Source organism: Lactuca virosa, chromosome 6, assembly GCF_052849685.1.
Source record: "Lactuca virosa cultivar CGN04683 chromosome 6, Lactuca_virosa_CGN04683_v6, whole genome shotgun sequence".
Lineage (NCBI taxonomy): Eukaryota > Viridiplantae > Streptophyta > Magnoliopsida > Asterales > Asteraceae > Lactuca > Lactuca virosa.
Window position 1 is genome coordinate 249,182,807 of NC_136431.1, and position 12,509 is coordinate 249,195,315.

Here is a 12,509-nt window from a genome sequence, read left to right on the forward strand (position 1 = left end):
TACTTGGATGATATTTTTTGAACAACCAAAACTTCGATGGTTTCTTTTGAACATTTATGAAACATTCTTATCCTTATAATTCATTTTTCCGGTTGATATCTATCTCTCCTTCGCTCATTTCAATCTATCCACAATTGTCTGGTTGTTGCTGTTGTATAAAATTAAGATACTATTAAAAAAAAAAAGTGCGAGTAAAAATTTATTTTAATTTGGATATATATTGATCATTTTGATACTTATTAATGACGAATATGATAAAGGAGACGACAATCGCTTTCTTATTTTAGGTAAGGTTACCTCGTCATCCACCAACCCACTCACGAACTCACTATCTTCACCAAGTCCTCCAAAAGAAACCAATTGAGGGTAGATCCAATCCATTTATCCAATACCCATAATCACATCCAAGTGAAAATGGTCATGGCAATCGCACTTCGAAGGCTCTGTTCTTCACACATTAAGCATCACCATCTCCGTCGTCCCTCCAATGGATCTTCCCTCGCTTGCATGGTCTGTTTCTCCACCCATTCTTGTAATTCATGGGGTTTTGGTTCTCTTTTCAATCTAATGTATTGATGTGTTTTGTCCAGTCTTCTTTGCCGAATCAAGCAGCTCATGATATTGAAGTATCACGTGTTAATGTTAGTACTCATCATTTACTCAATTGGATTCATTTTTACGGTGTTACTAGATCTCGATTTTGTCATCTAGGGTTTGATATTCTTTTTGTGATATTGTGAATTTCGATCGACAGTGGACGAAGCAATTGAATGCTCCACTTGAAGAAATTGATCCTGAAATTGCCGACATTATTGAGCTCGAAAAAGCTAGGCAATGGAAGGTAACTTTAAACTTCCATTCCCCAATCTTTTCTGTTTATTTGAGTTACAGTTGAAACGATTTCTTATTAATTCGCCTCCTTTTGACTTTGAGCGTCAAACTTTATATTTAAGAAAGAAAGCTTACCTTTTGTTTTTCAGTAATTCATCACCGATCTCTTATTGGATCTTCTGCTCAATCGATTGACAGTTAGTAATCATAAATCAAGTTGAATGTTAAGATCGAAAGTAATCTGTTTCACATCCAAAAGGACATAAATTATATAAGCTATTATGAGCAATAGTTTGATATGAAAACCACAATAAGCAGCATGGATAGCATAAAATCCGTGTTAAACTTCTTATATGCTTGAAATTGATTATTCTGTGTCTATATAGGGATTCGAACTCATACCTTCAGAGAATTTCACCTCATTGTCAGTAATGCAAGCTGTTGGATCAGTGATGACCAACAAATACAGTGAAGGTTATCCCGGTGCTAGATACTATGGAGGAAATGAGTATGAAAAGTCCACTTAAAGTTCTTGATTTTTCCCTATAATTAAGTGGCATTTATATTCATTCTTGTGTTACACTTTATTTTTTAAAGGTACATTGATATGGCTGAAAGATTGTGTCAGAAGCGTGCATTAGAAGCTTTCAATTTGGATCCTTCAAAATGGGGAGGTAATACATTGAATCCCAAGTGATTGACTTTTTTTGACCATTAGATAATTTTACATTTTGTGCTTAAAATGCTTCCATCTTTGTTGCAGTTAATGTGCAATCATTATCTGGATCACCTGCTAACTTTCAAGTTTATACTGCACTTTTGAAACCTCATGAGAGAATCATGGCACTAGATCTCCCTCATGGTGGACATCTTTCACATGGTTATCAGGTGAAATGAAATGAGCTAAATTTGGTCACATATTGTATGAGATATATTTAAAAAGCATCTCATTTTGATTTTTTTTATGTAGACCGATACAAAGAAGATTTCAGCTGTCTCAATATTTTTTGAGACAATGCCATACAGATTGGATGAAAGCACAGGTTATATTGATTATGATCAAGTAAGTTAATAAGAGTTAGTATGATATTTTGTATTCCTGTGAAGATTATTTTTTTTTCCTTATGAAAAAAGTTTATTGTATGTTGTAGATGGAGAAAAGTGCTGTGCTTTTTAGGCCAAAATTAATCGTAGCTGGTGCAAGTGCCTATGCTCGAGTTTATGACTATGCCCGTATGCGAAAGGTAAATCTTTTCATGTAAAATGACTAATCTACCCTTAAAGATATCATATTTCCGTTTAGGCCCTCACAAGACAAAAACATAACATAACAAAATAAAATAATATTTCAAATCTCTCTTTTTTATTTTGACAGGTTTGTGACAAACAAAAAGCTATTTTATTAGCTGACATGGCACATATCAGTGGATTGGTTGCTGCTGGTGTCTTGCCATCACCTTTTGAATATGCAGATATTGTGACAACCACAACACACAAGTCACTACGTGGGCCCCGTGGAGCAATGATCTTTTTCAGGAAGGGACTAAAAGAGATAAATAAAAAAGGCCAAGAAGTAAGTTTTGGTTGATGGCAATAAATTAAATATCTTTACTATTATGGCAATGTTAATCCAATTACTAAACAATTTTCATTCCTATAATTGGATAGATTTTTCAGAGTATAATGTTTTATAAGAAACAAATTAAAAATACAATGCCTTAATAAGAAAAGTAATGAAAGTAGGTTGTTATTTAGCTTTTACATATGTGTCGATGTGTAGGTGATGTATGACTTTGAAGATAAAATCAATCAAGCAGTGTTTCCAGGACTTCAAGGGGGTCCACACAATCATACAATTACTGGTTTAGCTGTTGCATTAAAACAGGTTTATTTTTATTCATTAATAATTAAACATTACTTGTCTCTTCTATTAACCCAATTGAATTTACTCATGTACTATATTTGTTGTTTAATTTATAGGCTACAACTCCAGAGTACAAAGCATATCAAGAACAAGTTCTTGCCAATTGCAAGAAATTTTCACAGGTTTTACTACATACATTAATTAAATTTTATTTCATTCACCAACTTGCATCTAATTTATATTTTATAATAAGAAATTAAAATGTAATTGCAGAGTTTGATAGAGAAGGGATATGATCTTGTATCCGGTGGAACCGATAATCATTTGGTCTTGGTAAATTTAAGAAACAAGGTAATTTCACGTTAAAATTAAATTAAAAATTGCATAATTATAGAATGTACATTATTTCTACAAAAAAAGCTTATCATTCCAACAATACCTGACCTGGCCCACACTGTCCTTGTCCCATAAAAGCATCATGTGAGATGTAAATTAGATACACAGTGTGGCCCACTACCCAATCCACATAGCAACTGAAACTCCTACACCACAGATGCTTAGTGTGATATTTACCTATTTGCCCATATTTGTCATTCTTCATGGGCAATTTAGTAATTTCTTTGTGGATACAGGGTATTGACGGGTCGAGAGTGGAAAAGGTTATGGAGTTGGTGCATATTGCCGCCAACAAAAACACTGTTCCCGGTGACGTGTCAGCCATGGTACCTGGCGGCATTCGTATGGGTAAATTTCACCATCTTCAAATCTTGCTTTTATAAACTCCAATCAAAAGTGGGCCCAAAGAAAAAAAAAATATCGTTACATATTTATAAATTTTGAATCTTTTATTGAATTAGAAGAAATATTTTTGTTCAGGAACTCCTGCGCTAACGTCTAGAGGATTTCTTGAGGATGATTTTGTTAAAGTTGCCGAGTTATTTGATGCTTCTGTCAAATTAGCCTTGAAAATTAAGGCTGCTTCCACAGGTTTGACTTTTAGCCTAGGCCCCATTTGTTACAGAAGAAATATATATATATATTTTTTTACTTTATATTAAGTGAACAATTTAATTAATACCAGGAACAAAGTTGAAGGACTTTGTTGCAACTATGAACGGGGATGAGAAATTTCAATCAGAAATTGTAAAGATTCGAGGGGAGGTCGAGGAGTATGCTAAACAATTCCCAACAATTGGTTTTGAGAAGGAAACAATGAAGTACAAAAATTAACAAATCCAAACATAGTAAAAACCATCGGTTGGATTCTGGTTTTGGAGTATTTAAGGTTGTTTGTCAAACCTGTTTGTGGTTTAAAGTTGTGCACATGGAAAACCTCGGGAGATGCTAAGATTCGTTTTGGAGGTTTGGCCGTCATCGAGAGTTCACGTTTTTCTTGTTCGTCAGTTTGTGTAAAATGGATGATGGTTCTGTTTATTTTTATAAGAAATAGATTTTGTTTGTTATGAGTTTACTACAAGTTGTTATTGTTATTATCGATAATCACACGTATAGTAATAAATGCACACTATAGAAAAGTTGAAATTTATTAAACTGTTGTAGTTCTTGCTAGGATTATTATTATATTTTGTTATTTGTTAACTTTGTGTTGTTTATAATCTAGCAAATGTACAAGGTTTTTTTGGTGACATACATTTTTATAGGAAAAATACATGGTTTTTGAATATACATTTTTATCCGATTCAAATATTGTTGAGGGGAATTCTGAATTCACCTACGTATAGTGATAATGAAACTTGGATTTAGGGCGTTATCTTTCACCCTGTATGTCATGATCAAACTAAGCTTAGACAAGTATACAATTTGCACCTTGTTATTTGTATTTTAAGCATAGGTGCCTAGGTGGTATCATTTTCGTAAATATTTCCATTTTTGTGAACATCTGTGTATTTTGACCAAATGTTTTTTATATAAAAATATTGAGTTTAAGGATATGGTAATATATATTTTTTTGTGTAAATTGTACTTATATGTATATTATATTAATATATATATATATATATATATATATATATATATATATATATATATATATATATATATTTTATCATTTATAACATTTTTATTGTCCATTTTTATCTCTTATAGAGCTTTATTTCCTAAAACCAAAATTGGTTTTCATGAAATTAAGCAAGAACATTGGTTCACATTTACTCAATTTGTTTCTTGTTTGTTGAGCATTTTCTTGTGTACCTTTTTGTGTATTACCATTTTCACGAATATCAATATCATCATGGAACAATTTCTTGTTGCATGATGACGCTCCTCCCCTAGACATTGCCCATCAACACCACCTTAATTCATGGCTGGCAATTGGCCGTATATCATCCCTCAACACTATGGTATATTGTCCTACTTGGTCCCTCTCCTCAACCATCATCTCATTGTCATCCTCTACTTCATGTGTCCCTTGAAAAGGCCCTAATTCTCATCTAATTCTCTAATGATCACACGGTGAGAGTTATTAGGAGACATGAAATAGGTTAGTACGAAGATCGTCTGATACTCTGTATACACTTTTATAATACTATGTATACACTTTTATAAGCTTATTTGCAGCAACATAATTAGGTAGGATACACACATCATCATCACTACCTAGTTCTCTCAAGTGGGGTACTTGATAACCTAGTTCTTCCATTATATTGTCCATTTCATGGACAAAAAATTCATCGATGTCCAATATGTCAATGATACGAACTCATCCTTCTTGTACCCCTTTAAGGGAATCTAGTGAACTTACCTTTGTGATGATGTTCCATGGAGAACATTGTGGATGACCCTCTATAAAAAATAAGAAGAAAATGGTTTCAAAAGCTTGTCATATATGTTACTTTCTAACCCTAGAAATCATGAATAAAAAAAACAACAATAGAGGCATTACCATATATGTTTTCAGCCTCGATGTATTGATTTAGAGGTCTTAAGCTCCACACTGTCACCACCATTATCCTTCCAAAAAGTTTGTAGGAAAGCTTTAATTCAAACTTGTTCGAAAAGTAGAAAATGGAAACTAGGGATAAAAAATGAAAAAGATGAAAAGAATGAGGATGAAATTTTGAGTCCCAACTTCGGTGATCAATTCTAAGAAGTATGAGAGTGATGGTTTCGTAATAATGCTAATAGAGTAGAAGAGATATAAGATGTCATAAATATCCTCACATAAGTGACACATGTTTTAACTAACAACTCATATGTTTTAACTAACAACTGAAATTAAAAAGAAATTAATACAAAGACTCATACAAATATTATATACTTCCTCGGTCCCAAAATTATTGTCCACAGACAAAAAACACACAAATTAAGAAAAGTTAATTAACATTAACTTTATTAAATGAAATGACCATTATACTCTTTTTTGCATGTAATTCTATGGTAGTTGCATTTAATTCCATTGTAATTTTACTAATAATGAATGAATATTTTGGTAAAAATAATATTTATTTTTAGAAGTGGACAATTATTTTGAGACAAACCAAAAAGGAAACATGGACTATTAATTTGGGACGAATGAAAATAAATTTTAGATGGGAGACCCTAATTTTTGACAAACAAATGGAACAAATTTAAAGTTTTCTCTGACTTTTTTAATTATCTAGTTGGTCGGTGGACCCCATGCAAAATAATGAGGATTGGGCATTTGGACTCGCTCATTCCCCTCTCCTTCTATCCCTCCCCTGTTTCCCGAAATCCATTTTCATCCAAACACACATAGATGAAGATAACGTGAAATTCGCACACCCAATTCAACATAACTCTGAATGTAAAAAAGATCGCACAAATAAAACCATAAGAATTCCTTCATCGATAAGTAGAATCTTTAGCTTTCATGGCATCTCTACCTTCAGTAGTAATCGGCAACACGATCAAACTCGAATCAGAGTTCAAGAGACGCACCGCCAATTTCCCTTCGATTGAAAAGGTAAAGCTTTCTTATAATTCATTTATCACAACTGTGGTTAATTTACATTTATAACAGTAGGTTAGTTCGTTTACAGGACGATGAAAGTACAGTAGTTTGATATTCGAATTGCATCAAACCATGTTTGCTAAGTTCATTATCTTTCTTGTTAGCAGAGGAATTTTAGCTCAAGCTATCCGGATAAAGCTTTTGACGCATTAACTTTGGACTTCAGAGAAGTCGAATCTTCAACTTACGTTCCACTTCTACAACAATGCGTCGAAAAGAACTCACTTCAAGAAACCCAGATGATTCATGCTCACATTATCAAATCCGGCACACAAGAAGATTTATTCGTTATGACATCGCTAGTGAACGTTTATGGAAAATGCGGTGCCATGGAAGCCGCGCACAAGGTGTTCGCTAAATTGTCTAAAAGAAACGTCGTAACTTGGACTTCTTTAATGTCAGGCTACGTTCACAACTCCCAACCCGAAACAGCAATCCGTGTGTTTTCACAGATGTTGGAAACCGGATCTTATCCCACAAATTATACACTCGGAGTTATCTTAAACGCTTGTTCTGCATTATTAGATCTTAAATTGGGAAAACAAGTTCATGGGTATGTCATTAAATACGGCCTGGAAGATGAAACAAGCATCGGGAATACACTCTGTAACTTTTACTCTAAATGCATCGAAAACCTGGATTCCGCCATGACAGCATTTTGGAGGATCCGGGAACGGAATGTGATCTCATGGACAACAATCGTTTCCGCTTGTGGCGACAATCGGAATCCTGATTCCGGTTTGTATCTATTCACTCGAATGCTTGAAGATGGAATTGAACCAAATGAGTTCATTTTAACAAGCGTCTTAAGCTTGTGTTCTACAATCCAAGCTAAAGATTTCGGTTTGCAAATCCATTCACTATCCATCAAGATCGGATATGAATCCAACATTCCTGTTACTAATTCCATCATGTATTTATACTTAAAAGCCGGATCATTTACCGAAGCCAAGAAGCTATTTGAAGGATTGGAAACCGTAAGCTTAGTAACATGGAACGCGATGATTGCGGGCCACGCCCAGATGATGGAAGTTTCCGAAAATACCCTTCTGGCAACCCGAAACGGGTTTGAAGCTCTTGACACGTTCTTGAAACTACAAAAATCCGGATTAAAACCCGATCTTTTCACCTTTTCTAGCATCTTAACAGTTTGCAGCAATCTTTTAGCTTTAGAACAAGGTCAACAAGTCCATTGTCAAGCTATAAAAACAGGGTTTTTATCCGATGTGGTTGTGGGGACAGCTTTAGTCAACATGTATAACAAATGTGGGACAATTGAAGGTGCATGTAAAGCGTTTGTTGAAATGCCTACAAGAACTTTGATTTCATGGACTTCAATGATCACTGCATTTGCTCAACATGGTCTTTCCCGACACGCGTTGGATCTTTTTAACGACATGAGACTCGCAGGCGACAAACCGAATAAAGTTACATTTGTTGGTGTTCTTGCAGCGTGTAGTCATGCGGGAATGGTTGACCAGGGTTTGACTTTTTTTGAAATGATGAAACAGGAATACAAAATCGACCCGATTATGGATCATTACGGGTGCATAATTGATATGTATGTGAGATTAGGGAAGCTAGATGAAGCTTTTGAGTTTGTTAACAAGATGGAATTTGAACCAAATGAGTTCATTTGGTCATTACTTGTTGCAGGTTGTAGAAGTCATGGGAATCTTGAAATGGGTTTTTATGCTGCTGAAAAGTTGCTTGATTTAAACCCTAAAGATCCTGAGTTGTATGTTATGCTTTTGAACATGTACGTTTCAGCGGGAAGATGGAAAGACGTGTCGAGGTTAAGGAAGTTGATGAAAGATGAAAAAGTTATGAAATTGAAAGATTGGAGTTGGGTTAGTATTAAAGATAAGGTTTTTTCGTTTAGATGTGACGATAAATGTGAAGAGATTCAAGATTTGTTGAAGGATTTGATTGAGAAATCAAGAAATCTTGGATATGAGTGGAAGGAAAATGAAGAGCATCATAGTGAAAAGTTTGCTGTGGTGTTTGGTTTGTTAAAGATGGAAAAAAGAGCAGCGATACGTGTGGTTAAGAGTACGAGTATGTGTAGAGAGTGTCATAATTTTGTTAAGATTGTTTCGGTGTTGACTGAGAGGGAAATTGTAGTGAGAGATAGTAAAAGACTTCATAGATTTGTTAAGGGGAAGTGTTCATGCGGGGATTTTGGTAGTCTTTTGTGATGTGGGATTGTGGTGTATGGAATATAGAATGTTTAGGATTTGTATGTTTGTTTAGTTCAATTTTAAGACACAACATTAAGACATATCCACTAAAATCACCATATTTGTATGGCCATTGTTTCATCTGGCTATCATACAACAACCAAAAACTTCGCTTTACCAATCCAATCAAGTGACTTCACTAAAATTTGTGATATTTTGTGATGAAGTTACTTTATGTCTAATATGCTGATAAACTATCTATAAAACTGTATAAATTAGCTAAATTACATCATTAATGAATTTTTTGTAACAGTTCGTTCTTTACTAGGTGGTAGATAAGTCTGTGTTTTCATTGTCTACTACGTGTTTCCACTACATGTTTGTGTTTCAGACGCTTGTTTAGTTGGTTAATGCTTGTTTAGTTAGTTAATGCAACAATTTATTTTCTAGTATATATTTATATGATATAATTTTAACAAAGGTACAAACTATCATAATAAAGAAATTTCAAAGTAATCATAATAATAACAATTTTCTATATTTATTTATACAACAAATGAACAAAACACTATAAAATTTAATGTTGAAATGATATGATAGGTACGAGATCAATCTTGTAGAAAAAGATGAAATAACGTTGGAAATACTCACACTCATGTCTGTAAATTTCGTACGCTAACAAAGACAGCCTTAAAGCTCAAAAAAAGGGGTCCAGGAAAAACTAGAAAAGCTCAAAAGGGAAATTACTACTGGCCATGTCTTGCTTCTAAAAAGAACCATCAATTTTCATATTAGAGTTTAGACTACAAACAAAGGACAACATTTATATTTTATACACTGGTTGTGCCTTGTGCCTTTCTAAAAAGATGCATGCAATTAATTCATCGGGCAAAGAGTAAACTCTCAAAGTTAAATATATAAAAAAGTATATACAACAAAGAAAGTGCAAAACAAAGAACATATAGGCACACCCAACAGGCACATACACCTATTATATATATATATATATATATATATATATATATATATATATATATATATATATATATATATATATATATATATATATATATATATAGTTATTAACCGTGAATCCATGATCATGATAAGATCAAGTAAATTAAAAAGAAGGAAGGAATCAGGGACTTCGGGTTCTAGGGAGCCTTATTAGGGTTCACAACCATCTTACCCTCTTGATTAACGGCCAAACCAGGGCCGGCAACCACCGGTTGGTAGGAGGTGGGCATTCCTCCCTGCGATGTTGTATAATAAACCTGCCGGCCGGTGGCGTCAATACCAACCTGACCATACCCCATCTCAGCCTGTGGTCTCACCATTCCGATTGCTTCTTGATATGTTCCGATCTTTTGTTGTTGAACTGGAGTCTGTGTCATTGTGCTGTACATCGGCTGTTCCCGGTAGAATTCAGGTTGATTAACCATCCTCTGCATCCCATAGTACGCCTGACCTTGATTCACCTGAACTGTTGCCGGTCGGAGTGTCTGACTCGCAGGCGCCGCCGGTGCCGGAGATGGAGCTTGAGACGAATAAACACCATTCGACGATGGAATTAGGTAAACTGGAGAGTCGGTTCCCGCCACCGACATAGTGTAACCACCTGTTGTCATATGTCGTTGTTCTTGCCAGTACCGCGGTTGACCTGTCGCCGGCGCCGGTTGAATTTTCTGAGTGTAATAGTCTCCGTAATAAGCCCTGGGGTCGATATTCATAGCTTGTTCGTGACTAGCTGCAATCTGCATCCTTTGAGATTCCTGAATCTGTCTCTGGATTTCTACCGTCGGTGACACAACCGGATCGGAGATCACGAGACGGTTGCTATTACTATCCTCGGAACCGCACTCCGATTCCGGACGAGCGCCTTCTGAAACGTTCGCCTGTGGCACGACAACGGCCGCGACATCCTGCACCTTTGACGGAGCCTGTACCGGCGCATTCCCTTTATCGAATCCAAACAGAAAATCAGGATTTTCCGATGCCGGCGATGAAGCCTGCGCAGACGAGATCTGCACGGCGTTCAACGCATCGACAAACCACTGCTGCTCCGTCTTACTTTCGCCACCGCTACCGTAACTCGACGGAGATAAAGGAAATAAAAACAACCGAAGCCTCACCGGCTTAACAGAAGATCGGAATATCCTATCGTATTCGGTCATCATATGTTCCAAATCCTCATCGTTCGTAACCGAGATCAACGCATCAAGATCTTCCCCAGGCAATTGGTACTTAAAACAGATATCGGTCGAATCGGAAAGCGAACCAAGTTTTTGTAAAATCAAAGCGTACCTAATGTTACGATCCACGGTGAGGATTTTGGTATCTCCGCCGATATAAGTGAGTTGATTATCATGTGGCCGTGGCAGTATCTTACCTCCATAACTGCACATAAGCTTGACCTTGTAATTGGAAGCATTATTGTTAGGGTTAGGGTTAGGGTTGTTGTTGTTGGCGAGCTGTTCGTCGTATGAGGCCGTTTCGCAATCGACTTCCCGGGAGCGAGGAGTGGAGGTGTTGGAGTCTGGATATGAAGAATATGAGTAATTATTCTCCATTTTTTGTATGATCTTAACGGAATCTTAATGGCGGAGGGTGATGGTGGTGGCCTCCTAACGGTTATACGGAGAGAAATTAACGTAATTGGCTGCCATTGGAGGTGGAGGTGGTGGAGATCAGGAGGAGGATAGGATCAAGCCAAGGCGATAGGTGTATCTTTTTTCATAGTGCATAATTATAATTTATAATTATAGCTTTTATTGTGGAACCCACCTGCGGAAGTTCAGGGACTGGAAGTGTAACTTTTTCAATCTGTGTGCTTTTGCTATTTGATTACTTTAGCTGTTTAGGATAGGGATCTTTAAGGATCGGCGTGTTGCATGTTCGGTGAGTAGCTTTTGAAGAGATTTTGTTGGCTCTTAGTTTTTAGTTTTTAAAATTAGTTCCAAAATATATAAAAGTTTGGTTCCAAAAAATAAATTACTTTAGTTTATTTTAGATTTTAACTTTTTTGATTTTTATTTAAATTTATATATTTAATAACAAACAATTATTTCTATCAAATGTTTTCTTACAAATAAAAATAAAAAGTTATAAAATTAAAAGTTATAGCTTCTAACTACTAACTAATTTTACAAAACATATTCAAAAGAGAAGTCTACATAATAATCCTTATATTTTAGCTCTATTGACAAAAAAATCACTTTTGTTTATTTATTTATTATTACAATTAATCATTGAAACCGATAAACATTTGCAAAAAGAACCCTTATACATGGTTAGTGCTGATTTTAAGGGTTAAACTGCAAAAGAAAAAAAATTCGTTAGATGATTTTTTTTCATTAATAAGGTTAAAGTTTAAGGATTTTTCTGGAGATTTTCTTTTCTATATACGTATTAAAGTTATTTGAAGAAAACTTATATTTATTTATTAAAAAACATAAAATAAAGATATCATCTACATCCATTTTACTAAAAAACTCATATGTTTTTTTATTAAAAAACAGAATAATAATTATTTATATATCATTTCTACAATCATAAATATACCATCTATATACAATTTCTAAATAGAATTCCATGATATATGTGGCCTAGAAACACACTCTTTACGAAAAATCAACAAATGTCT

General features: G+C 34.8%; 3 protein-coding genes across 3 annotated transcripts; 2 read left to right on the plus strand and 1 right to left on the minus strand.

Moving 5' to 3' along the window:
• The first annotated feature begins 257 nt into the window (after positions 1-257).
• LOC145119128 (serine hydroxymethyltransferase 2, mitochondrial) lies at positions 258-4,166 on the plus strand. The gene is made up of 15 exons (XM_079054756.1): positions 258-510; positions 591-641; positions 755-841; positions 1,218-1,339; positions 1,429-1,505; positions 1,595-1,719; positions 1,802-1,894; positions 1,983-2,075; positions 2,207-2,404; positions 2,612-2,716; positions 2,812-2,877; positions 2,969-3,046; positions 3,328-3,439; positions 3,572-3,682; positions 3,777-4,166. The coding sequence occupies exons 1-15, from the start codon at positions 415-417 to the stop codon at positions 3,923-3,925; spliced, it is 1,563 nt and encodes a 520-aa protein (XP_078910882.1). The 5' UTR covers positions 258-414; the 3' UTR covers positions 3,926-4,166.
• Positions 4,167-6,378: 2,212 nt separating this feature from the next.
• Positions 6,379-8,967, plus strand: LOC145120156 (putative pentatricopeptide repeat-containing protein At5g52630). Its single transcript, XM_079055967.1, has 2 exons — positions 6,379-6,638; positions 6,794-8,967. Exons 1-2 carry the CDS (start codon positions 6,546-6,548, stop codon positions 8,882-8,884), a joined length of 2,184 nt encoding a protein of 727 aa, XP_078912093.1. The 5' UTR covers positions 6,379-6,545; the 3' UTR covers positions 8,885-8,967.
• A 779-nt stretch (positions 8,968-9,746) lies between these two features.
• On the minus strand, positions 9,747-11,614 carry LOC145119596 (protein PAL OF QUIRKY-like). The gene has a single exon (XM_079055272.1). The coding sequence runs from the start codon at positions 11,434-11,436 to the stop codon at positions 10,021-10,023; it is 1,416 nt and encodes a 471-aa protein (XP_078911398.1). The 5' UTR covers positions 11,437-11,614; the 3' UTR covers positions 9,747-10,020.
• Between the last annotated feature and the right edge of the window lie 895 nt (positions 11,615-12,509).